The sequence below is a fragment of the Fonsecaea multimorphosa genome (assembly GCF_000836435.1).
Source record: "Fonsecaea multimorphosa CBS 102226 unplaced genomic scaffold supercont1.11, whole genome shotgun sequence".
In the NCBI taxonomy this organism is placed as follows: Eukaryota; Fungi; Ascomycota; class Eurotiomycetes; order Chaetothyriales; family Herpotrichiellaceae; genus Fonsecaea; species Fonsecaea multimorphosa.
Window position 1 is genome coordinate 801,805 of NW_015971645.1, and position 23,805 is coordinate 825,609.

A 23,805-nucleotide genomic window follows, 5' to 3' on the forward strand; every position below is an offset into this window, starting at 1 on the left:
GAAGCTACGAGCACCATCCTGAAGCTGGAGCAAAGTCAAGAGTCGAGGGGAAAAAATTTGGAATGCTACGCAGCATATCACCATCCCCGAACTCCTTCGCACTCTCCGGCTGTCGTTGCAAGGCGAGATGGTGGGATTTTCATTCGACTAGCCTAAACGATCATGCATATTCTTAATGGGGTATGTTGTTTGAGGTCAGCCACATTCTCACGCGTGAGTTGTGAGGTAACAAATATCACTGGTCAGGACCACAAATGGCGATTCTAATCGCCTGAACTTTCTGGACGCTGCGCGAAGACGAGGAGGGGGCGAGGAAGACTGGTCTTCACATTCCTCAACCTCATTAGCGTACAGCTTCTCGAGAGTTCTTGGAAACAGCGGCAGCAACGGTGAAGCGTGATCTCTGATCGTGTTGACGGCATGGTCTCGATCGAGCTGCAGACCATTTACAGTATGGATCCCAGGGCGAAGAGGAGAATTGATGAGATCTGCCGCAGCGTCGAGCCTGAGCTCGACCAAGGGGAAAGTGACGGAGGGTACAAGCTTGCGATGCTTGCAGAACTCGAGCAATGCAACTTGAACTGTCCAGGAGTGCTGGATCTGTCCGGCGGGCTAATCATGGCTTGATGCTTCAAGGTTGGTTTCGATCGGTATCCGAGGAGATACGGAGTACGTCTCAGCGACCGGCCAGACTCTGCGTGACCACGTATGATTGCGGGGGCATTCGTTGTTCATTCTCTTCTGAAAGAGGTAAGCGGAATCTTCTGGCCTCCTGTCCGGTCATCAACGCTTGCCAGGAGTAGTATCCCAGCTGCTGCAATGCATGGATATCAAAGTTGGAGACCATAGGAGCATCCAGGTCGGGCTCTGATGAATCAGTATTGTACTTCGTAATTGGCGATCCAAAATATATCGCATTGTCGCAATACGGTCGCAGGGTTTCCCCTATCACATACTCTATGTTAAGGACAGGCCTGTTCGTCAACTGTCGGATAGATCCTTTGCAATCGCCGTCGGTAGCCGGTCCTTTTGGATGAAGTTTCCCTCAGAGGTCAGCCCATCGTTTGCCGAATCTGGATAACGACCGGTTATTGCTCTTCCCAATCAAGATCTAGTTCCTCGATAGGAGGGAGAATCACATATCAGCGGCTTCTAATACCCTAAGTACGCGCCTAGGTACATTTGAGGGCACGCATGTGTAGAGGATTTGGTAAGCTGGTCCTGGGAAATATATATATACACCTAGGTATATACAAACGGCCGGTGAGGAAGACCCCAACAACAAACCTTCTCAGCTGGGCATTCAACCACAGCGCAAACATTATGAAGGAGCCATTCTACATTGTTGCAACCTTGCAACCCGTTCCGGGAAAGGCTCAAGAGGTGAGTTTGCGACTCGATCTTCCTTCCCATTTCACTCACTGGAGCTAAAGGCACACAGGTGATTGAAGCCATCCAGCCACTGACCGAATACGTCAAGGCCAACGAGCCAGGCTGTCTGCAATACGAGATGTTCCAGCCCGCCGGTGCCGAGGGCAATGGACCCGTTGTCTTCATCGAATTGTGAGTCTGTCCGTGGGAAACCCTATCCCAAACACAGGAGTTTTTGGTGTTTCGTTTGAGATGGAGCCAGACGCGAAGAGAGAGAAAGAGACAAAGACTGACCGCACGCCGAATCTCTAGGTGGAAGGACATGGAGGCCCTCGAGCTGCACCGCCAGGGAGAGCAGTACAAGGCTCTACTGGCCCGGGCAGCCAGTGAAGGAATGCTGACTGGTCCGCCTGATATCAAACTGCTACAGCCAGTTGGGGGGTTTGGTCCGAGATAGAAGAGGCTTATCGCGTCCACATAAATGGTGACAGGAGCTGAGACCGTAACCGCCGTGGATCGGGCCTCGAGCTTGATGCTGCCAATGTTCAACTGTTGCCCCGAGGGGAGGAAGTCAGGACAAACAGGCTCGATGGGCGGTTGCACCGAGAGAATGGCCTCAAGGTGATGACTAAGCGAACCACCCCGAAATCCCATACAACAAATCCATCTGCCAACATTCCATCACTTCACCACCTCCATCGTCTTACCATCTCATCAAATCTCATTGCCATTTGGGTGCCATTCATGCTGCTGTCCGATGTCCGATGTAGCACTAAGATCCAAGCACGTGTGCCAGCTCATTGGGCCGACGGGCTAACCCCAAATTCCCTGTATTCTTGCTTCCTTCAATGACCTCGACGCATCTGCCTCGCTTCAAGCACGCTCAGCAATGGCTGGGCCTGATTCGTCCGCTTCCGGCTCAGCCTTGCTTTCCCCTCTCTTTCCTCCTAATTTGCTCGCCATATTACCATCCGGGCTTCCTGACAGCCACGGCAGTCATATCCAAATAGTCGCGAATGGTGGTCGCGGTGCCTTATCTGCTGTTTAAAGACTGAGAGCGAGCGGGTGATAGTCGAAGGAACAGGTAGATCCCTGGGGTGATCCCCGGCACCTTGGTGCTACTGGAGGCTCGAGAACCTGGGGTGCCAGATATTATGGCTACGACATTGTCCGTCCCAACCCACTGCCACATGTAACGAAACACATCAGCCTGACCCTGAACCAGGACACAACGCACGTCCGAAACCGCCGAGCAGCGAGAGTACGAAGAATCCATCCTTCGCAGGCACTACCCAGAAAGTCAGCGAAAGAAGGACCTCAACCATCTCGCTGACACGCCAGAAATGCCCGAGGAAGACGACGATGAAGTGACCAATGAAAAAGGCGAGCCTTCTTCAGACGGGCAGAGCTCGAAAGGCGCACGTGCCAAGGTCAAGGGCAAACTCAAGTCCTTCTGGAACAAGACTGTCGTCCCAGCATTTCCCGAAGCTGTTGCGGATATCTCAATCATCAAGGCCGCGTTGAAGGTCGAGGCTACCATTACCAAGGAGCTGAGGGATACCAAGAGGCATCCCGAAGTCGCTCAAAAGGCAACGGTAAGGAGAGGGTTGGGACTAGCTCCAGAGGAATCACAATTTCGTGAGCGAAGAAAGGTCAAGGTGCGGGACGCTTTCTGTCGTTATCTCGACCTTGACCCGGCCGAGGTCCATGTTGACGACGTGCCTGTCGTAGCATTTGGTGGGTCGGGAGGAGGATATAGGGCCATGATCGGCATTTTGGGATATTGTGAAGAGATGAAGCGTACAGGCATGTGGGATCTGTTGACTTATGTGGCTGGCGTGAGCGGCAGTTGCTGGGCTCTTGCAGCATACTATACGTGGGCTGGGGCGAGTATGAAGGCAGTGATCGAGCATTGCCAGAAGAGACTGCATCCGCATCATCCCTTATCCCCGGAAGCAGTTCGCGAGGTGCTCAATGCACCTGGTGGTCCAACAAAGACGCTTGGTCCCCTGATCCAGAAGCATCGCTCAGGGCTGTCAACGGTGGCGATGGATTTGTATTCTGTATTCACCACAGGCCATCTGTTTCTGAACCACGATCCCGCCCTGGAGCCGCCGGGCCTCCGTGGAAGCTTTGGCGTCAAGAAGGAAGTAGCAGGGCACCATGAGAACTGGCTGAAGTGGTCATCGGCAAATATGCATCTGCTAGACGGCAGCGAACCCTTCCCAATTCTTACCGCAATCCGGCATGAACGACCGTGGAAGGACTGGGTGGACAAGGAACATCCCTTCAAGAATGAAGATCCAAAAACAAAGGAGCATCAAGAGGCAGATGACGCCTGGTTCAACTGGTTCGAACTCACGCCGATCGAGGTTGGATGTGACGAGCTGGAGGCTTGGTGTCCAACATGGGCGTTTGGCAGACCATTCGAAAAGGGCCAAGATACCATGCAACTTCCCGAACAATCTCTAGCATTGCTGCTAGGCCTGTGTACCAGTGCGCCAGCGGGACCCTTGACTTCGTACCTTGCGACCATCAAACGCAGCCTCCCCTCGGGGTTTATCGGGAATTCAATCAATGACATGGCCAAAGGCATTGCGCGGATGTGGGGACCAAAGGGGAAAGAAGAGTTTCAAGCTCATCATCCTCTGCATGCCGTCAATGAGCACAACTTCATGTTTCATCTGACCCGTGGTGAGAACAAGGACAAGCCGTCACCACCGATCGAGAACTCCCCACGAATCCACCTGATCGATTCAGGGATGGACAACAATTGCCCAACGTACGTCATGTTGCACCCTCGCCGGGAAGTCGATGTGATTCTGAATATGGACGCCTCGAGCGACGTGTTGAAAGGCACTTTCCAGGAGCGGGTAGACCAGATTGCCAGCCGACGGTGTCTCAAATATACCAAACGACACCCTGAACTGGAAGCTGGCGCCGACCCCAAAGACCCGGACCGCTTCAAGGGCTTATACGCACAGATCTACGACGGCAGTATCCTCGTAGACAGGCCGAAGAAAGTGATTGACTCTTATGGGCACGAAGTGTCCAATCCTCCGGCACCTCCATGCCTCCATGAGTCGACCATGATATATCTCCCATTGCTGCCAAATCAGGGAGCGGTGGCCGACTTTGATCCGTCCACTGCCAAGTTCTCCGGCTCGTATAACCTTGTGTGGACAGGTGAGCAGGTCGAGACGCTTATCAAGGTGTGTTGTGCCAACTACAAGGCCGGCGAAGATACGATCAAGACTGTGTTGAGGGAGCAGTGGCAGAAGAAGAAAGCGAAGAGAGAAGCAGCTGGTGAGGCATCTTCTACTCATCCTCTTGCTGATCCTACTGGACCTGCTCCTTCTTCTTCTTCTGCGCCCTCTGCTGAAGCGCCTGTCCAGCCCTCGTAGGCTGTCTTTGTGGACGACGTCCAATAGCAAGAACTCGTTGTTTCGGATCAATGCATGACTCCAAGGCTAGAAATAGTTGCTCCCAGGCTGTCAATAACGCAAGAGAAGGTCCTCTCTATGCTGAGAACTCTTCCTGACTCTCTGACAAATTGAACACCTCCTCCGGCATCAGAGATCCGGTTCTACAGCGCCTATTGTGGTTGGATTCCACCCCTCCCCAAGACGGATTGTGAGAAGTCGCTCCAAGGGGAAACCTCCTTCGCAGCTCACCAGGTAATAATAGCGACGATCACGGAGTCCTATCTCACCACTAAGTTTCGGTCCCCCGCCTCCCCAGCCAAACCTTCGACGTCAATGGCTGGTTCCAGGCTCGGCCACCCCAGTTCTAGAACCTGATTTTGACGACTTTCTCATGCGCTTGGTCTTTTCTTCAGGGTTTGGCCTGTAGGCGGAAGCCCCCCGCCTTGCAGCGAACACGCCCCCAATCATGCCGAGCTGCCGCTCGATGGGTATGTATTTCCCCCAGTTTGGACGGGTTAAGTCGTTGTGGAATATAATTCCTATAGTGAACCTCGCGGCACTCTGAGAATGAGCGGCATGTACGCAACACAGCTTTTTCCGGACGCCTATAGTGCTCTCAGCCAACAGTCGAGCCCTTCTGAAGGCGGCCCTACAGCGACGACGGGGTCCAAACGGAAGTATACATCGTCGGCATGCGAATATTGTCGCTTCAAACGGAAACGTGTGAGTCTTTTCTCACCCATTCTCGACGACGGAGCTGTGCGTGCGTTGTTTAATTGTAGATTGTCAAAGCTAACCCGTCCTTATGGCCCTAGTGCGATGGCAAACTTAGCTGTCGCACTTGTGTCGACGCTAACAAGCAATGCGTGTATCGCTTCAACGACAAGAGAAAAGCCAGCGTCCGGCAGGAGGAGATCCAGATCCTCGAATCCCAGAACGAGGAACTGCGATCTTTGCTGGACGTGCTCAAATATGGCAACGATGAGGAATCTCTGGCTGCCTTGCAAGCTCTCCGTTCCCCCGAGGGTACGGCATCTCGTCAATCGTCCACGAACCTCCTTCTTGACGTGTACGGGGTATCTCTCCCAACCTTGCCTTCTCTGTCTCTGAAAGACCTGGAACTTCTCCAGGCAGACCAAGGTAGTCGACAGTCTGGCACTTCGTCTCAGGCTTCATCCTGGCCGACACTAAAATTCTTTGACTACCCGACCGTCTTCTCTCCTAGCCAACTACCACCGGAAGTTGACATCCGCAAAGGAGCCGAGTTATTTTTCCAAGTGACGGCTGGCTTGTTCCATATCATGACTATGGACGAATTCGACGAGCTTTGTGACCAGGCCTTCCGGGCGCAATCGCGACCGGACACTCTTGTCGTCGCCCAAATTTGTGCTGCATCTGCCATCGGTGCTCATTTCAATATCGACGACACCACTGGAGAACTCAAAGACGCCCTCTTCAATAGCGCGATTCGCCACATGCCCGAGATGGTCGAGCTCCGCAACCTGCAAACCATGAAATATCTGGCTTGCCTCTGCGCGTACGGCATGGTCGACAAGCGGAAGAGCACAGCTCGACTTATCCAGCTCAGTCTCCAGATCGCACGGTGGAACTTGGCCCTGCCACAACATGAGCTCACCGGAGGTGCTCACGAGTGGAGAAGATTATATCAAACAATGATATTCTTTGAATGGTCAGCCCGTGTTAGGTACTATTCAACTCACCAATTCTCCTTGACTAACGTATCATAGCTGGCTATCGACGTCGTTGGGCTACATACCGGATCTCGGTGGAGAAATTGAATTTCCTCAACCCACCTCGGCTGGCACAGACGGACTTCCAGATGACAGCGTGACGCAAATCAAGGCCAAAGAGATCGGGGTACTAAAGGCCCAGGTCTGCAGAGCGGCCAGCGGCCTCGAATCACCCACCGAGCAGATAATAGAGGACCACATGATTGCGTTGGAAAGCTGGTATCGGAAGCTGCCACTTAATATGACTTTGACGGTTTTGCTGAACGGCGAGGCGAACCCGCTCACAGCAGCACAACAAGGCGCGTTGCTCCTCTCCCACGCCATGTACCTGGGTGCCGTTATGATGTTGCATCAACGAGTTTTAGTGGCCGTCTCGGACGGTATCCTAGGCCATGCCGCAGAAATCGATATCGGAAGCACGCCGGTGCAAGAACATCTGGCTCATTCTATTGAGGCGGCACGCGCTATCGTGCGTATTTTCATCCTGCTCCGCTTCGGCACCGCCACAACAAATATGCACGTTCGGTGTTGGATCTGCGTCTTTGAAACCTACACAGCATGCACAATTCTTCTTTACAACATCGCCTTGAGAACCATCCAGCACGCCGCGGAGCGAGCAGAGATGCAACTGGACCTGGAACGTGTGAATACCTGTCTCGGCATGCTTGAGGCATCGGGGTTGGTGGATAAGGTATCTCAAAAGATGTGGGCGGCTTTAGCAGCGGTCCATCATGCCGTGGTGGTTTCCACAAGTCACCAAGTTTATCCCATTTCGCCACCAGAAGTCGAGCCAAAGAGCCATTCACACCGTCAACTCAACGGCACGACAGGTTCGGGCTTCTTCGAACAAAACAACTTGTCAACTCCTCCGCTCAGGCCGCGTTCTCGGGGCTGCCTCTCTGCCATCCAGGCGTTTAAACGCGCCACTGATATGTTGAGAGATCCATTTGGCCACGGCCTGGAAGCGGGATTTCGGCTCCTTCCACGCGATAACGGCGCGGACGCCGTGGACTGGTGGTCTGCTGCTGCTTCATGAAAAGAAAGAACCCTGTGAGGAAATCTACGCTGTTGATTTTGGAGGCATTCATTGTTCTCCGCCGTCTTTCCTGCTTGTTTGGGACACATTCCCGGTTGCAGGAGAGCTTCTGAGGAGTTTGTTTCAAGCAGGTTTCGCCTTGGATGCCGCCGAGCCGCCAACACAGAATGCTCCAACGTAATCTTACGGCAAAGCATTGCCATTGATCAAACTTTTTTCTTCTGCTTTTCTCAGCACCAACTTCACTCGACCTCAACCACAGAAACTCTTTCCACTAGCGAGTCACTCACTCACTCTTTTCCCTCACAATGATGGCCATTGAGAAAGCAGAAATCGAACACCGACCAACGTACTGTAATGCTCTCTCCGGCGTTGGCTCCTCGTCTTCTTCCTCGAGTGTCCCTGTGTACCCATCATGTCCTACGCAGGATCTACCCCAAATTCAATGGAGATGCTGTTGTTCTCGAGGAAGGCCCTTACTTTGGGACTCTCCTCGCGCCGATGGTAGAAAAAATTCTCACCCGATTCTGTATCTGCTGTGCTGGACCTGTGGGGATGAAAGCTCAGTTCGTTTTGATATCGGACAGAGCCCCCCTGGTTGGGGCGAAACACTCTGCTTGAGCGGTTGCTCGAAACAACGGTGGTGATGGTTACCTACCTAGATAGGTACCTAGGTAGGTACCTGGTAGGTATGTTGCAGTGCGAACAAGGGCCAGCATAGCCTCGTTCCCCAGCCTACGACAACCAGAACTGTCAATTTGCTGCTTGCACTCCCCGTCTCGTGACATTCGTGCGATTGGCGAATCTCATGAGCTCCATCGGGTTTTGTGGCCTCCTACGGAGGTTGATGGGGCCATGCCTTGCATTCATCTTGGTTATAGCTAGCCCCTGGTAGCCATTCAAAAGCCTCAAGTATTGCACACTGTAGATGGAAATTTACATCGCGTCAAATGTCGACCGTTTCGCCCTAGGACATCTTGATTTATACAGCATTTGCTCCTGCCCCTCTTCAGCCTAACGAGGAACGAGGAACATGGATGGCTGAAGCAACGTGATAGTGAATAAGCTTTGGGGGCCTGGATTACCCCCAAAGTCAACTCTCTTTAGGCGGCAATCCCGACGGGTGGCTAGGCTCCTAGGCTCCGGGACCCCGCTAACTGCTTAAAAGTTGCTGCAACGCGTGAATCCGCGGGCGGTTACAGCGCGTTGCCTGGCCGTACTGGTGCCCTTCGCCTCTCCAGCGACCTTGAGTGCAACCTCAACAGGGTCTCTGTCCCTGACTTGTCGCATCTCTTTGCTGATATCTCATCCAGATCCCTGATATGTCACTGTAGTCGCTCCCATGTCTGCTGCGCCGTCGAAGCAGCGCACCACGAGACCCATCCATGAATTCTTCAAGCCTTACGTCAAGAGCACAGTCCCCGCCAAAAGGCCTTCTCCCTCACTGGAAGAGACAACGGGGGTAGAGCATTCGCACAAGGGTGATCCCCAAACGACGACGCCAAAGGCAGGAGGGAGGACGCTCAATCGCAATGCCCCAAAGACGCCTCCCTCCTCCTATCTATCACCAAAGTCTGCGCTGGGGTCGCGAACCTCATTGTCCATTCGCAGCCGAGCTTCCCACTCAAAAGGTCCGATAGAGCCTCCTTCAACGTACAAACGGGCGCCCCAGTTTGGCGCAGATATTCGAGATGACACTCCGAAGGGCAAGGCCGGTGGCTTCTCCTTTTCCTTTTCAGACCTACCCAGTTCCACGCACGCTGTCGTCAAGGACGGCAAAGTGATCGAGGTCCTTGACTCTGACGAGGATGATGACAAAGATTCGCTGGAGTCACTTGAGGATTTGTTTGGAAGGAGACAAGGCGGCCACAATACTTCACAGTCGTCCAGTCCGGAGGAGGACGCCAAAGCTGAGGTTGAGCGCGTGAGGTTGGTGAATATGTTCACATTGGGCAAGTCAGTCCCGTTGGTGGGCAAACACAAACTACAGGCACTGGATGCGAAAGTAAAGGCGCACAAGTTCGACATCAGCACTTTGATGGTGAGTCACTTTGATGACGAAGAAGTGGAGAGCAAAGTCAAGGAGGCATGGACAGACGTCGACGCAGCAACCAAAGCAGCAGGGGCAGACAGTGCCACGGCGCTCGACAAGACCCTTCTAGCCGCCGTTGCGACCACGGAGGAGGACGGTCAATCTAAAGTCGCGAGATTAATGGACGCTGTTGACCGCACAGAAGCTCTGTCATCTGACCCCGTCTTCTTGTTCTTCGGAGTCAACGGACTGAATGACTGGCATGATGAAAATCCCTCTAGACACCCCTTCCCCGAAGCTGAAATCCCAGAGCATCTATGGCAAGATGACGATGACGAATCCAGGTCAAGAGCCTATGTATCAGGCTATGTGGCTGACCTCGCGGCCAGAGGCCTGATTTCGGACAAGGCATTGAATTGGACCTTTGAGAACGTCGTCCTTGAGCAACAGGACGACGTCAGACAAGAATATATTCGATGCTTGCAAAGTGCGAGCTCCTCCTGGACAAGGACCAATATCCAGGCACAGGACGTCCAGACCGTCTTTCAGAGACTAGGAGCCGATTCCACCAGTCTTCAGGATTCTGTTGAGATAAAGCCCAGGCATCGACTCCTGAAAAAGCCCGAGCGCCGTGATCCGAAATACCTTCTTGCAGTCTTGGATCTTTTCCAGCACATCTGTGCGGACATGGACTTTTTGGCTTTGAGCAAGCTGACTTCCATAATCTGTCGACTTGCTATCGATGGCGAGCTGACCAGCAACGGACGGATTTCTTCGAGGATTGACGCGATCCTAGAAAGGCTTCTATCACTCCCCGAGCTGGAAATGCGTTCTCATGTTGCAGATCGAATCCTAGTTGACATCGGCCAGCGTTTGAAAGATGCCACTTTGCAAGCACAATTACTGTCTCATATTCTACCTTCTTCGCCTACCGCATTGCGGATACGCATCCTCCTCGCGCAAGCTTTTCTCTTTGGAGGCGATGCCATCACAGACAATGCATCCGACACCCCCAGGATTTCACTCCATGCCCTGGCTGAGCACGTATCGAAATCTCCTGACTTCGACACCCAGCGCCGAAAGGGTGGGAGCACAATGGACTACACTGCCCTCCACGCTCGCACTCATATCCTTGACATCGCCATCTCCGACGGCGGTCGTCCAGCCTCATTCTCCACGCGCGCGGATGAACAGTCTTTCAACAAATCTGTCGACCGCCTCGCAGATGCCGTCAAAGCGACGTTCGTGGCCATTGTCGACACGGGCGCCTCGCACATGACTCGCACGGAATGCAAGGACGTTCTACAGGCACTGTACTGGCGATTATTGTACAGTGTTAGGACAGAGCTGAGGCCCAAGAGACATATCTTTGATGGGAAGGCTGGGAAGCTGAGGGATGCTGAGGAACTCAAGGGCGAGGAGAGAGGCAAGAACTTTATGAGCCGGTTTCTGGAGAAGACGAAAGAGAAACTACGGGAGCGGGAAGGGGAACGGGAGAAGGGAGCTGAACCACCGGCCGAAGCTCCGAAGGTAGACGGCGACACCCTGCAAGAGCACGGCGGCGAGGTGGCCTCTCCCAGCAAAGCCGACAAATCCCTTCGTCCCACTTCTCCGCTGACGTCCTCGGAGCCTTCAGAGACGGAAAAGTCGATCCGCAAGCAGCTGGGGCTGGAAGACTAGAAATTCAGCCTTTTCGGGTGAGATTCATGCATTTATTTCAGTGCGTTGTTAGTGCTCCGGAAACAGGGAACGGTGTCTGGAGACTCGGCTGTAGGATCATGTTGTTCAGCAAGGCGCCAGTGTGCATGGATATGGATCACTCATGGATCACTCATAGATGGAGAATGGGTTTAACGATTGATGCCTCCCCCATTATCGGAGTTTGAATGATGTGCACCTCGCGAGACGATTTGTGGAAATAAGAATGACTTTGTACAGAAATCTTCAATACGCTCGCATTGCATTCGCACACCGGTCCCGACCATAGTAATACCCCCCCTTGTCTACTGTGCGTGGTGCTGCTCTCGCCTCCGACGCAATCTAATCACGACTGTCTGCCTCTTTCAGCAAAGGCCGCAAGTAAAACGCACTGATAACATGCCACAGGGCACCTTCTGACGACGGAGAGATCCCGCCTTAGGACTCGATCTTTTCCCCTTTGCAACCAAGTCCACCGTTTTAGTCATGGAATTTCCTGTTTTCGTTTTCGCCGAACAGAGTCGCTCTGATGCTGGGGAGGGCTTCGGTTTCAAGCATGTGCAGTCTCTCTTCCAGAGTGTTGTTCAATTCGATCTTGCCGCCACCAGCAATGATGAAGACACCGCCAGCCCTGTAACACGGAACATTAGCAAGAACGGATCATCTCCTCTCTGGCCAAAGAGAGAACGTACGATTCTTCTGGCAACCATTCCTTCTCGTCCACCACAGCCTGGACCTCACTGCCCATCTTGTCCTTGTACTCGGCCTCGGCCTTCTTCGCAGCACTCTGCACTTTGTCTTTATCCGCCTTCCGACATCTTAAGGTGACTTTCTTTTCGCAGAGCAGATACATGCCCTCCAGGATCAACCCCTTCAGCACTTCGTCGTAATTCTTGCTCTTGGCTCCCGTGCTCGCCAACTTGTTCCTCGCTTCCTCGAACAACTTGTCCAGCAGCTCCTGCCGGGCCGAGAGGACCTTTATTCTCGTCTTGTTGGCCATGGTGGAGCGGGTGATCTGCTGGGACATGGACGCCTGTTTGAACTTCTTCTCGTATTGACTGTCAATCGCGGCGATCTCCTCGCGGACTAACTTGGACTTCTCGATAGCGAATTCTTCGTCGGCCTTCAGTTGGATTTCACGGGCCTTTTCGAGGGCTTCTTGGCGGATGAAGGCCGTCATCTTTTTGAGCTCGGCGGCGACCTGGGAGACTTTGTTAGTAGCTGTGGAGGGGTAAACCGAGGAGGGCTCAAGCAATGGGCATACCTGGTCGTCCGAGAGCGCGTGGGACGACATGATGGCGGTTGATTCAGGTAGAAAACTTGTGGAGGTTAGAAGTAGAGAGGAAGGGGCCCGCTTCCAGACACAGAGCTGGTGTTGGCTGTTGTCTTCGCAACCAAGTGCAGTCCGTATCTATCGCTGGGGAGTATGGGATGGAGGGAAACTGCGTGTATCCCAGAAGCTGGCGTTGCGGCAATTGAGCTCGGGTCAACAATTTGCCGTGGGTGAGAGCTCCGTCGAGAGGATTGAAATCGACCTAAATCAACACGGAATGTTTCTGTTCTAGCAGGACAATGCAAGGCTGTATCAGCAGCAGCAGGTAGCTCCCAAATCGCTGGTGGAGGGTGTGAGCTTTTGGTGTGGACGGCGACAGCTCCCGCATCACTAGGCCAAGCGATCGCTGCGAAGGAGCGAATCGGTGACTTCATCCTCAGCAACTCGGCCAGGAGAGGCGCAGACAAGCAACCCTTCTCTCCTCGCTTCCACCTCAACAACTCACATACTACGTCCTTACTTCACCACGACGGCCACCCCTACAGTCATGACTATCCCCACCTGCTGAATCACATTCCCTCGAACTTCATGCACAGAAGCCCAAGATGAGCGGCTCAGTTGAGTTGCCCTCACGAATGCGCTTCTGCACATTTCCTGCTTCGCTTGACCGCCATGGGTCAACTCGGTGACATCTCGCCTCAGGGCACCATTGCTGTGCGTCCCTCCGTTCCTTCCTCTCTCTCAAAATGTCCTGGCTAACCTCCAAGGGTAGATTGGCATTCTCGTCGGCCTCATATCCACCTCTGTCCAAAGCCTGGGTCTGACCCTCCAGCGAAAGTCGCACCTCATCGAGGATGCGAAAGATCATTCCGAGCCGCGGATCCCCCCTTATAAGAGGCGGCGATGGCAGTTAGGCATGTTGATGTTCATCGTGTCCAACTTGGTGGGCAGCACTATACAGATCACCACGTTGCCCTTGCCTGTGCTCTCCACGCTCCAGGCGTCGGGGCTCGTCTTCAATACCGCGTTTGCCACTCTTTTGCTGGGCGAACCATTCACCCATTTCTCTTTCGTGGGCACAATCCTTACATGTTCGGGTGCAGGCTTGATAGCCACATTTGGCGCCATTGGCGAGCCGGCGCATAATCTGCATCAATTGCTCGTTCTTCTCGGCAAGCGCAACTTCATCATCTGGATGGTTGGTACAATGCTGGTGGTCGTGGCCACCATCTTGTTCGCTCATGTCTTAAAGATGTGGTCGTCTCATAAGCGGATCGTTGAAAGTCTGCCAAAGAGCGAAAGACCCCGAGAAGGATCAATCAGTACTGACCGCGCTCGCCTCTCTCGGTCTTTCACCGCTCAACTACCTCAACCGCTGAAACTACGTGTCAGTCGTCTGCGGCTAGCTCGAGGCTTGTCCTATGCTCTGATCTCTGGCATTCTGTCTGCGCATTCTCTTCTCGTGGCCAAATCCGCAGTGGAGCTCCTTGTCCGGACCATTGTCGACCACAAAAACCAGTTCGACCGATTTCAGTCATGGCTCATCCTGGTCGCGCTACTCTTCTTTGCCTTGACGCAGTTATATTACTTGCACCTTGGTCTTCGGCTATGCAGTACTAGCGTATTATACCCCTTCGTGTTTTGCATTTACAACATTATTGCAATTCTAGACGGCCTGATTTATTTCCAACAAGGATCGAGGTTGAGCTCTCTTCATGCGGGGCTGGTGGCATTGGGTACTGTTATACTTCTTTCTGGAGTCCTGGCATTGTCTTGGAGATTGGATGATACGACACCCGCAGAAGCGCCTTACCAGTCGCCTTCCCCACGAACTCCGCTGACACCAGGAATGGGAATTTTGCGGTCACCCGTGGACGAAAGAGCTCCGTTACTACCAGCTGGACGGAAGAGGAGCTACACGGCTGATTCAAGACGATCGGCCGACGAGCAGGAGCCCCTCAATGTTAGCCGCGCTCGCCCGCCTACGCTTGCAGTTTATGCACCGCCTGATACTGATACAGAGGGTATCTGGGCAGAGTTGGACGACCAGGAGCGCCAGGACGATTACCTCGCATCTCTGCCTCGAACACCATCTCCGTTCCTGACCCAAAACTTCAAGACACGTCAAAGAGGCGACTCGGCATCCTCGCACGCTATTTCAACGGGAAGTGCTCACGACTCGGAGCCGTCAGTCGTTCCTACGAACGATCAAAATAAATCGTTTCAAGGGGCAAAGGATGTCCATCGAAGGCGAAGCAGTGCCCCAGGAACTGCTAGGCGCGAAACGACTCAGTCTCGTCCTCACACTCGTCACCGGAGTACATCCGTTCGATTTGTCGACGATAGAGGCCCGGAAAATGCTGGTAGCGACGGCGATCAAATTGGACGACAGCCTGTTCGTAGTCGATATGATCACAGTGGCACCAAAGACAAAGCAGAAAATGGACCTTGACCAGGTATCCGTTTAGGTGGTCCCTGAATAGCAGGGGTTGAGCACAAGGGCATCTGGCTGGACACAAGAAGCGGAACTACAGAACAAGCAGAACAAATGTGATACATTCTTTTCATATATGGATGCTTCGAGGTCGACGGAATCTGAATATTGCGTTCATATCCTCTATTGACGGCCGTATAGAACCGGGAGATACAGACCAAAAGTATCTCTTTCTTGATTGTGGATCTTGCCATAGGACCTTTGGCCTGCCTTTGTAAAAGTGCAGACAATCTTTCTGGGGCGAGGTGAATTCGACCCCTTCAACAGCCGGGGCCAGTGGCGTCCAGAATGCCGGCTATGTAATAGTGCGCGATCCGGCGTTTCTCTTGACCCTCCTGGAAGATAGAAAAATAGTCAAGGGCCGGGGTGGTCTGCGATTTTCCATACTACGGACATTTTTCAAAGGAAGGCCGACACTGAATCTGTGACGGTGGCGTCCTCTTGCCCAGTGGCCCTGCCCCTTTGGGCAAACGCTGAGGACTTGATCCTTGCAATGATCTTAGAATCGTGATGAAAGTGTGAAGCACAGTAGAGCCTGATGCCTCCCCAGGTATGCCTGCACGCCGTTACCCTGTCAACGTCATTGTTGTATATGAGTGACCGCGCGGGTCATATCAAGCGCTGTATATGCGGTTCTCGTTAGAATGCAGAGCGTTGGCCGAGGAGTTCCATGTTGGGAGGGGCGTTTGAGTCTCTCTGGTGCTGTTCGCCGTGTGTGATTTTGCTTCGTGTTCCCTTTTTGGGGGACATCTTCATTGTCCTTTTGGCAGGAATCGGGACCGTGACCTTGCCCTCAAGACGGCTCAGGAGAGGGAAAGCGAATATCGCCTGTCCCTCGAGCACTGGTCAAAAAAGCCTCGGGGCGAATTGATAATCCTCGACCGAGACCGGACCTCAGTTCGGTACAAATTGGAGTTACATGGGCCGGGTTTTTCAGGAGCCATCCTGGGTGCCGTCCTTTCTCACAGGCACAGGACTATCCGTCATGCCAGTCCGGTCCGTGGCTTCGCCCTCGGTGTCACTACCACCGGTCTCGTCGGCGTCGTCCGAATCCTCGCTCGACTCGTCCCAAATCTCTCTGCTCTCCCTTTCCACCCGTCTCATGGCGCCCGCGACCTCGTCCAGTTTGCTCACCACGTCCAACACCCCCTTGTTGACCTGCGAAAAGTACCGATCATTGGCCTCGCGTCGTTGCCTGGCGAGCTGAATGTCCCGCTCTGTTTCTTCTTCGAGGTTCTTGTCATTCGTGAATGCGCTGGGCTTGCCATCTGAAGGAGAACCAGCATCCTTGGCTGTCGCCGGCGAGGCCGTCGTGCCGGTCCCCGGGGCCCCTGCTGTGCCCTTTGCTGGTCGTTGTTGAGCGGATGATGGCGTTGCGGAGGTCTTGCTCTCCAATGTGGCGCCCAGGTCCGTCTCGTTCTGCGAGACGATGTCGAAGTCGTGGTCCAACGATTCATCCGCCTCAATCTTGGCCCATGTCTTGGCCAAGGACAGTTGTGCGGTCCGTAACTCTTCCAATGCTCGCAAATGAGACGATCCAAACACGTGGGAGGTGTTCATGGCCGAGATCTCTACGTCCGCAAGCGTCTTCTGCATTTCGGCCCAGAGCTGCTCGGCGCGCTGATCATCCCCGTCTGCTCCCGCGGAAGGGTGACGTAGCTGAGCTGGAGACGTGCCGGAAAAGGATGAGGCGGGAGGGACGCGAGAAGGGCGGATGATCTTGCGCTGTCCGCCTCCATGTTGGGACCCTCCTTCAGCTTCGGCGGCAGGACGGTCATTAGGGATGACAAGGGAAATGTGCGATGCATTTTTGGAGGGAGGACCCTGGAATAGCGCTGGAGGAGGGAGACGGTGCGCGGTCGTTCGAGTAGTGGTGGTGCTGAGCTTGGGTCGTTCAACACCGGGCGCTGCGTTGGGCACTTCAAGTTGTCCCGGTTTTCTCGCAGCGGATGACGCCATGACTTCTTAAGCGGTATTTGGCAGAGAGCTGTGCCCTCGCCACTTCTGCAGAGACTATATCTCGGTGGACATTAAGCAATCAGTCGAGTCTTGTATAGAAGACCAGGTTGCACCATGGGTAGACGTAACAAGGCTGAGGTCGGGGGTCAAGTGGATTGGGCCGGTTCCACGCCAAATGCTCCACCGTACAAGAATTTCTGCCACTTCTCACCGCTTTTAAGTCTTGGCGAAGCGCACCAAACTTTCTCGAATTCTGGTGGCTTGGTCAATATCGCCGTCGCTTGATCCCACGATCTCAGCACCGCTCCAACCTCAAGAGTTTTATCAATCCATCTGCTTGTCACAGTCGCCCAGTACGTACAGATCCTCCACCTTTCCCGTTCGTCTCCTTCCGTTGAGAAAATATTCACCACACACAAAAGACATCTCCTTCAATAACCCTTTGAAAGCCCGCACACACCTCAAGTTTAGGGCTCATTGAGCATCTATCTGCGGTTTTTCATTTTCACACGTTGCTTTTCGACAAGAGGCTTTTTCCCCTCCAATACTCAACTAACACATTTCTTCACTTCTAGAAATGACAAACAGAGGCAAACCCCGCGGTCTCAACGCCGCGCGCAAACTCGTCGCCGCCCGCAAGGAAGGTCGCTGGGCCGACCTGCACTACAAGAAGCGTCTCCTCGGAACCGCCTACAAGTCCTCGCCTTTCGGTGGATCCTCGCACGCCAAAGGGATCGTGCTGGAAAAAGTCGGCGTCGAGGCAAAGCAGCCCAACTCGGCCATTCGGAAATGCGTGAGGGTGCAGTTGATCAAGAACGGGAAGAAGGTCACCGCTTTCGGTACGTTTTTCTCTACCCACAAATCCTTGCACAAGAAAGAAGTAGAGGAATGGGGCAAGGAAAGAAGAAAGGAAAAAGGAATAGGAAGAGAAAACCCAACTCATAAACTGGAAGGGGGGAGAGATGAAATGGAGAAAAGTACATGACATTTTACTAACCAATCTTATGCTCAACCCGCAGTTCCCAACGATGGCTGTCTCAACTTCGTGGATGAGAACGACGAGGTCCTCTTGGCTGGGTTCGGTCGCAAGGGCAAGGCCAAGGGTGATATCCCCGGTGTGCGGTTCAAGGTCGTCAAGGTGTCCGGCGTGGGTCTGAGCGCCTTGTGGAAGGAGAAGAAGGAGAAGCCCCGATCGTAAACGCGGGTGATCATACTCTCCATAAAAAAGGGGAAGTCACAGGAATGTGAGAAGCAAGTGGGATGGCTTGGCTTTGGTGGGCAGATGATGAGAGAGAGAGAGAGAGAAGACAACGACACAACACAACATATCTATTGCTGTGCTATGCTTGGTGTGAGGCCCAAAGGAACGGGAACGGGGACCCAAAAATATCCTCAGGCACAAAACCTGATGACTTGAAAAGGAGAAACGCCCATTGAAAGAAGAAAAAAAGCAAACAAAAACACCGATTTCCTGTCCCTGCCTCGCCTTGGGTCCAAGAAGCTTGCACAATGTCGGCAAAGGGGGAGTTGAGAATCCAGCATAGTTGCAAAGAGGTCGCCACTTGTGACTCGAGGAGCTATCTTCCAGCTGCTCCTCGTTCGTATGGGGGAGTGGAGTTTGTACTCGGTATGATAGGACTTCTTGAGGCTCTCTTGATAGAACGATCCTGGGTCAAAATTCAAGACCGAACCGGTCACATCAGACAAAAACACGGAAAGCACCGTTTATGAAAGTCTGGACTACCCCTTGCCAATGCACAATCTCGAACAAGAATTAAAGATTGCTATGTGTATTTCTCAAAAGTAAAAATGTACTTTTCGTGGGGTATCCTCACTCAGGTCCTTGGCCGCCCACGGATGTGTTTAGCCTCTAACGAATGAACGCCATATTTTGCCCTTGCTCTCTTCACATCCCGCTCCTACAGCCCTTCCGCTTACCAGGCAATAAGAATATTGCATAGAAAGGATGTTTGTCGAAAAGGGAAAATAGAAGAGGCCGCGGCAACCCACATGGACCTCGAAAACGAAAAGTGATTCCATCGATCCCTCAAGTCAATGCATCACATCCATGGCCTCTCGCTTGGGCTCTTCAGTGTCGCCCTTAGCGTTCTTGCCCTTTCTCCCCCGAATCAAACCCAGCGGAGGCGTCTTCAGTCCGAATATGTCGGTTTCTCCGTCATTGCTGATGGGGCTTCTAGCTTCATCATCTTCGCTCCCTTCCGGGCTGGGTGCCTGGCTGTCGCGCAGTGACCGTTTCCCTCGCATCATCTGTTCAGAATTACCCTCGTCAGCAATGGATTCAAAGTTAATATATCCAGACCAAGGGTTTTCTGTGCTTACCCATGATTTCACGCCTCCAATCAACCCCAGGCTGTATCCCGCGGCAAAGTCCTCGCTCCTACTGAGCCTACCAGGGGAGTCACTTCGCTTCTCTGGGTTGATGGCCGTTTCTAATTGCTTCAATTGCTCGACAGCAGTCATTCCACCGCTGAGGAGGGGACTCTTGAGACCTCCTTCGCTCAATTGTCTATTAAATGGAGCCGGACTCGCGGGTCTCGAACTGGCATTCGTCCAGAATGACCGCAAGTCGCGGGAGATCTCTCCGCCGGCAGTGACCCAGTTTGATTTGACGCTATCTCTCAGTTCCTGCATGTGTCTCTTGAGATCAAGCTCGTTCTTCTTGAGCCAGCTTATGTTCAGCTCCTGCCGGCTTGTCCCTCTCTTGAGCTGGCGAACGATATACTTTTCATAGTCTCGGACAATCTTTGTAATGATCCCGGTTGTCGAGACTCCCTCGGTTCGCTGTGTGACGAGGAACTTGCCCTCCTTTTTGATAGGTGCATAGATATCATCGCCTTCGTCGGCGCCATAGGGTTCGTCGTCGTGGGCCACGTAATCAATCTGATGCTTTTCCAGGAACTCTGGCGTCACGATCCAGGGGCAGTTAGGGATGACTTCATCAACCCATCGGCAATGGCGAAGCGTCTCTGCTCTTTCTGCACCAGTGAGCACGGTCAGACCTTTGCGCTTGTGTGTCTCGGCGTCTCCCGTAACCCCGACTATTAAATAGGTATTTGGGAATGCAGTCTTAGCTTGTTCAAGCTGGCGCATATGCCTTGACAGGAGATTAGCACTTTCCCATCTATAAAGCGATGGACGGGGTGGCCTACCCAAGGTGGAAGAGATCAAAGACTCCATCGGCGTAGACTCTGACAGGCCTACCCGTCGGTGGTGGATTGGTCTTGTACCCCCCGACAGGATCCCTCGAGCCTGCTTTTGGTACATCCTCCATTGTGTCCCGGTCGTCCTTGACGATTGCTTTCTTCATGGAACTTGTGACGGTTCCTTTCCTTTTCCTGGCTGTTTCCTCGATCTCTTGGCTGTCCACAGTAGTGCTTGAAGGCTCGCCGGGGTCTTCCTCATTGGCAACGGCTTTTTCAACCGTTCCATTTGGCTCGACAGGTTTGGCGTTGGACCGGGTGCGAGCTCGCTTGCTAGGCGGCACCGTGCTGTCGATAGAGTTACTAGGGGCATGTTTGCGGTTCCGTAGATTGTGCGAGGGCGAATCGGCCAGCTCTTCACCTGAAGCGTCGCGCGACGAGGGTTGCTGGAGGTCCGTTGGGACGGCCGTCCTTTTTCGCTTCGCGGATGACGTGGATGATGGCGACGACATGTCGGGAAGAGGTTCAGGATCTCCAGCCACGATCAAGTTGGTACATGTAGTCCCATGTCAGGTAAGAAAAGAGCAGGAGTCAAGTCGCTGGGAAGCGAAGAGGAACGAAGAGACAAAGTTTCCAGCAGGAAGCTGCCAAGATCCACAGTGAGCAACAAATTTCGGGGATCGTGAGAAGCGAGAGGGAGGGGGCGTTGGAGTTCAAGTTTCGTGATGGTCAGGATTTATCACAGCCACATCAAGATTTGGCCACGGGAAAGGACCCTCCTGGCACGGTGCTCCATACGGTGGAAGACCTTCGCCCCCCCAGCAACTCGGCATGGGCAAATCCAAAATGCACTGGGGAAAAGAAGGAAAACCGGTTGTTGGCAATGCCGTCAGAGGTGGCACCAGAAGCCAAAGAGGAGAGCGGGCATGTGCCTCGCGAACGTCTCCTATCCGTCCACCAGTCATGCCCGTTCATACTAAAGAGGAAGCAGCTGCTGGTCAAACGTCATCCCATCGCACACTGGAACTGGGTGGCACCAGCTGGCGGCTGTCACTCAATTGGCGAGCTGGGCGCAGGTGCGCCAGTGGATGGGATATTATGATCCTACACCACAAATTGCATAGGTTGCGAACTTACCGAGACGCATATCAATCTAGAAATGTGAGACGCAGGGAAGTGTAAGAGGGCATTAGGAGCAGAGTCTCTTCGGTCAATCGCTGCCACCAGAAGTTGTTTTGATCTAGACACGCGAACGCCGCACACACCCCCTAAGAAAGACGTCGGTCGAGGAATAACTGGTGGTTGCCGATGCAGCGCTCAAAAGTACTCCACGTAGGCCCCTTCCCACGCGATGTATATAGATAACAGGTACAGAAAATGGCATCAGTCTACCGTCGTGCTCACTGCCTCGTCGCGCGATGGTATGAGAACAGGGCCGCAGGGAGAAAGTCCTTCTGCACGCTCTTCCATGTAGGTCTAAACCAGTATCATGCATGCTAGGACTCTTCGTCAATGCGCTGACGGCAGGGGTATCTTGCGTCGGGAAGAAACTAGATCTGCCTGTCTGGTCTCGCTCATCCTTTGCCTTCAGGCAGCAGCCTTCTGCGTCGTTTCGTCTGCCGTTCCTGTGTTCTCGGCGTCTTTGCTGTGCGAGGCATCCTGGTGACTTGATGCTTTCGATTCATCACCTGCCGATTGGGGAGCCGGAGTGCCTTCGCGTTCACTTCGCGCAGACTCGATATCTGATGTGTCTGGGGTGCCTTTCTTGACCTGGTTCGCCGCATCTTTGTCTTCTTCACTTTGATCGAACATTTCCGTATCGTCTGAATCTGTCAGGACCTCTGTTCCATCCCCAAGCAGAATAATCCTCCCACTCCGACCCGCAAACCCTCGAGGCCGGTGGTCTAAATCAAGCTCGTACTCGTCCGGGCTGTCATGATCAAACTGGTGTCGGACACCTGGTCCACGGAATTCAGCTGCATATTGTTAGACAAGACTTGGCCTCAAGGAAATTAGGGTTGGACTTGCCGTACTCTGGTGGCGCACATGGTCCATCACCGTCTGCCACTCGCTTACTGATCATCTCATACCACTCCTCTTTGCTTTTCCCGTTCAACAGACCGATCACAATCATCGTCATATTGTCACAGCCAACACCTCCGGTCTCACTGTTTGACGCAAGGCAGTTGTCCATCATATTCTCGCAAATGAGCTGTAGCTCTTGTTTGGCAGCAATACCTCTCCGCACAAACTCGATCACGGCTTGCGAAGATTGACAATCCCATATACCTGGTCCATCATAAGCCACGCCAAACGGGGCAAAGGGCTCGAGGGAGAGACTTACCGTCGCAGGCAATCACTAAGAACTCGTCGTCGGACGAGATTTCATGCGTGATCACATCGGGAAAGGCTGTGACAATCTGCTGCTCGGGGGAGAGGTCGGCGCTCTTCTTGAATTCAAAGTCGCCTATGGCACGTGACAGGGCAAGATTGCCATTGACTCGACCAAAGTCCACAAAGCCTCCGGCGGCACTTATACGGGCTTTCTCGCCTAGCCTTCTGGTTAGCTTGTGTCAACGGCAATACAATCAAGTGGCGTACCTTCGTTCTGGGGTTTGTGGTCAAAGGACAGGGGCTTTGCTCTCCCTTTGACACCGAGGACAGTGCGAGAGTCTCCAGCATTGGCCTAGAAAGGTGAGTCAGTGCATAAAAGGATGTGAACATTGCTGTACGCACCACCCATATTTTGTCCTTTGATATGATGCCAACGGATGCGGTACATCCGGACACCTCGTCTTCGTAGCGAGCATCTGCACGTTGCCTTAGTACCAGAAACTATAGAGTTCGCCTTGGTGCCGTTCATACCATTGAGGATTGCACGGTCGGTGGCGAGAAAGCCATCCTTCAAGGCTTGTTCAATGTCTCCTTTGGAGAATGCGTCTTGTTTTGCGACAATCTTGTGGATGTTCTCCCCAGCGAACTGTGCGACTTTTTCCCCACCATGCCCGTCGTAGACACCAAAATACGATAACCGTTTATCTGGAGGGGCTGATTGTTTAGGTTTGCCATTTTCGTCGGGTTGTAGGTCGAGTACTGCGGCGTGTGCGTCTTCCATACTTATACGCCATCCTTGCATTGCTGAGAGGCCATAGTAAACACAGTCATCTGCGCCGCTATCGGATATCTGTCAAGTATTTGCGTTAGCTACTGTGTTCATGACTCTGACGACAGAGATGAAACTGCAAACAAGAAGCGGGCCTGGCGGTCTTCCGGCTCTGAATCACACGCAGGCGCAAGTGTTTCTGCTGAAAAGCATGGGGGAGGGGGGCAAGAACGCATCATTATCTGGGCGTACCTTTTCGACCACGGGCTCTGACAGAGTCTGACCCATGCTTGTATTTCTTCAACTTGTGATTGGAATTGGAGGCGACGGTGCTCATGTACTCCTTGCACGCGATGTCATAAGCTGGCGGGCGGTTGTGGCAGGTCGAAAAGGCAGCGGAGGAGGACTAGAACGGGAAGAGGGCGCAGGCTCTGCAACCTGAGGGAAATATGCAACGTCTGAATGATGCACCGAAGGATGGATACAGACAGCAACGCAGCCG

General features: G+C 53.2%; 10 protein-coding genes across 10 annotated transcripts; 6 read left to right on the forward strand and 4 right to left on the reverse strand.

Annotated features, from left to right (window-relative positions):
- Nucleotides 1-1,323: 1,323 nt before the first annotated feature.
- Nucleotides 1,324-1,567, forward strand: Z520_06297 (uncharacterized protein; the record flags this gene model as incomplete). The annotated part of the gene is made up of 2 exons (XM_016776798.1): nucleotides 1,324-1,383; nucleotides 1,442-1,567. 2 exons carry the CDS (start codon nucleotides 1,324-1,326, stop codon nucleotides 1,565-1,567), a joined length of 186 nt encoding a protein of 61 aa, XP_016632340.1.
- A 1,147-nt stretch (nucleotides 1,568-2,714) lies between these two features.
- On the forward strand, nucleotides 2,715-4,775 carry Z520_06298 (uncharacterized protein; the record flags this gene model as incomplete). The annotated part of the gene is made up of 1 exon (XM_016776799.1): nucleotides 2,715-4,775. The coding sequence occupies one exon, from the start codon at nucleotides 2,715-2,717 to the stop codon at nucleotides 4,773-4,775; it is 2,061 nt and encodes a 686-aa protein (XP_016632341.1).
- Nucleotides 4,776-5,363: 588 nt separating this feature from the next.
- Z520_06299 (uncharacterized protein) lies at nucleotides 5,364-7,583 on the forward strand (the record flags this gene model as incomplete). The annotated part of the gene is made up of 3 exons (XM_016776800.1): nucleotides 5,364-5,555; nucleotides 5,612-6,486; nucleotides 6,545-7,583. The coding sequence occupies 3 exons, from the start codon at nucleotides 5,364-5,366 to the stop codon at nucleotides 7,581-7,583; spliced, it is 2,106 nt and encodes a 701-aa protein (XP_016632342.1).
- Nucleotides 7,584-8,925: 1,342 nt separating this feature from the next.
- Nucleotides 8,926-11,295, forward strand: Z520_06300 (uncharacterized protein; the record flags this gene model as incomplete). Its single annotated transcript, XM_016776801.1, has 1 exon — nucleotides 8,926-11,295. The coding sequence occupies one exon, from the start codon at nucleotides 8,926-8,928 to the stop codon at nucleotides 11,293-11,295; it is 2,370 nt and encodes a 789-aa protein (XP_016632343.1).
- Nucleotides 11,296-11,793: 498 nt separating this feature from the next.
- On the reverse strand, nucleotides 11,794-12,607 carry Z520_06301 (uncharacterized protein; the record flags this gene model as incomplete). Its single annotated transcript, XM_016776802.1, has 3 exons — nucleotides 11,794-11,944; nucleotides 12,006-12,514; nucleotides 12,578-12,607. The coding sequence occupies 3 exons, from the start codon at nucleotides 12,605-12,607 to the stop codon at nucleotides 11,794-11,796; spliced, it is 690 nt and encodes a 229-aa protein (XP_016632344.1).
- Nucleotides 12,608-13,258: 651 nt separating this feature from the next.
- On the forward strand, nucleotides 13,259-15,038 carry Z520_06302 (uncharacterized protein; the record flags this gene model as incomplete). Its single annotated transcript, XM_016776803.1, has 2 exons — nucleotides 13,259-13,300; nucleotides 13,359-15,038. 2 exons carry the CDS (start codon nucleotides 13,259-13,261, stop codon nucleotides 15,036-15,038), a joined length of 1,722 nt encoding a protein of 573 aa, XP_016632345.1.
- Nucleotides 15,039-16,013: 975 nt separating this feature from the next.
- Nucleotides 16,014-17,039, reverse strand: Z520_06303 (uncharacterized protein; the record flags this gene model as incomplete). Its single annotated transcript, XM_016776804.1, has 1 exon — nucleotides 16,014-17,039. The coding sequence occupies one exon, from the start codon at nucleotides 17,037-17,039 to the stop codon at nucleotides 16,014-16,016; it is 1,026 nt and encodes a 341-aa protein (XP_016632346.1).
- Nucleotides 17,040-17,616: 577 nt separating this feature from the next.
- On the forward strand, nucleotides 17,617-18,237 carry Z520_06304 (40S ribosomal protein S23; the record flags this gene model as incomplete). The annotated part of the gene is made up of 2 exons (XM_016776805.1): nucleotides 17,617-17,878; nucleotides 18,059-18,237. The coding sequence occupies 2 exons, from the start codon at nucleotides 17,617-17,619 to the stop codon at nucleotides 18,235-18,237; spliced, it is 441 nt and encodes a 146-aa protein (XP_016632347.1).
- An 854-nt stretch (nucleotides 18,238-19,091) lies between these two features.
- On the reverse strand, nucleotides 19,092-20,712 carry Z520_06305 (uncharacterized protein; the record flags this gene model as incomplete). Its single annotated transcript, XM_016776806.1, has 3 exons — nucleotides 19,092-19,307; nucleotides 19,380-20,154; nucleotides 20,210-20,712. The coding sequence occupies 3 exons, from the start codon at nucleotides 20,710-20,712 to the stop codon at nucleotides 19,092-19,094; spliced, it is 1,494 nt and encodes a 497-aa protein (XP_016632348.1).
- Nucleotides 20,713-21,787: 1,075 nt separating this feature from the next.
- On the reverse strand, nucleotides 21,788-23,591 carry Z520_06306 (uncharacterized protein; the record flags this gene model as incomplete). The annotated part of the gene is made up of 7 exons (XM_016776807.1): nucleotides 21,788-22,176; nucleotides 22,277-22,489; nucleotides 22,545-22,751; nucleotides 22,802-22,886; nucleotides 22,937-23,010; nucleotides 23,066-23,384; nucleotides 23,556-23,591. The coding sequence occupies 7 exons, from the start codon at nucleotides 23,589-23,591 to the stop codon at nucleotides 21,788-21,790; spliced, it is 1,323 nt and encodes a 440-aa protein (XP_016632349.1).
- Nucleotides 23,592-23,805: the final 214 nt, after the last annotated feature.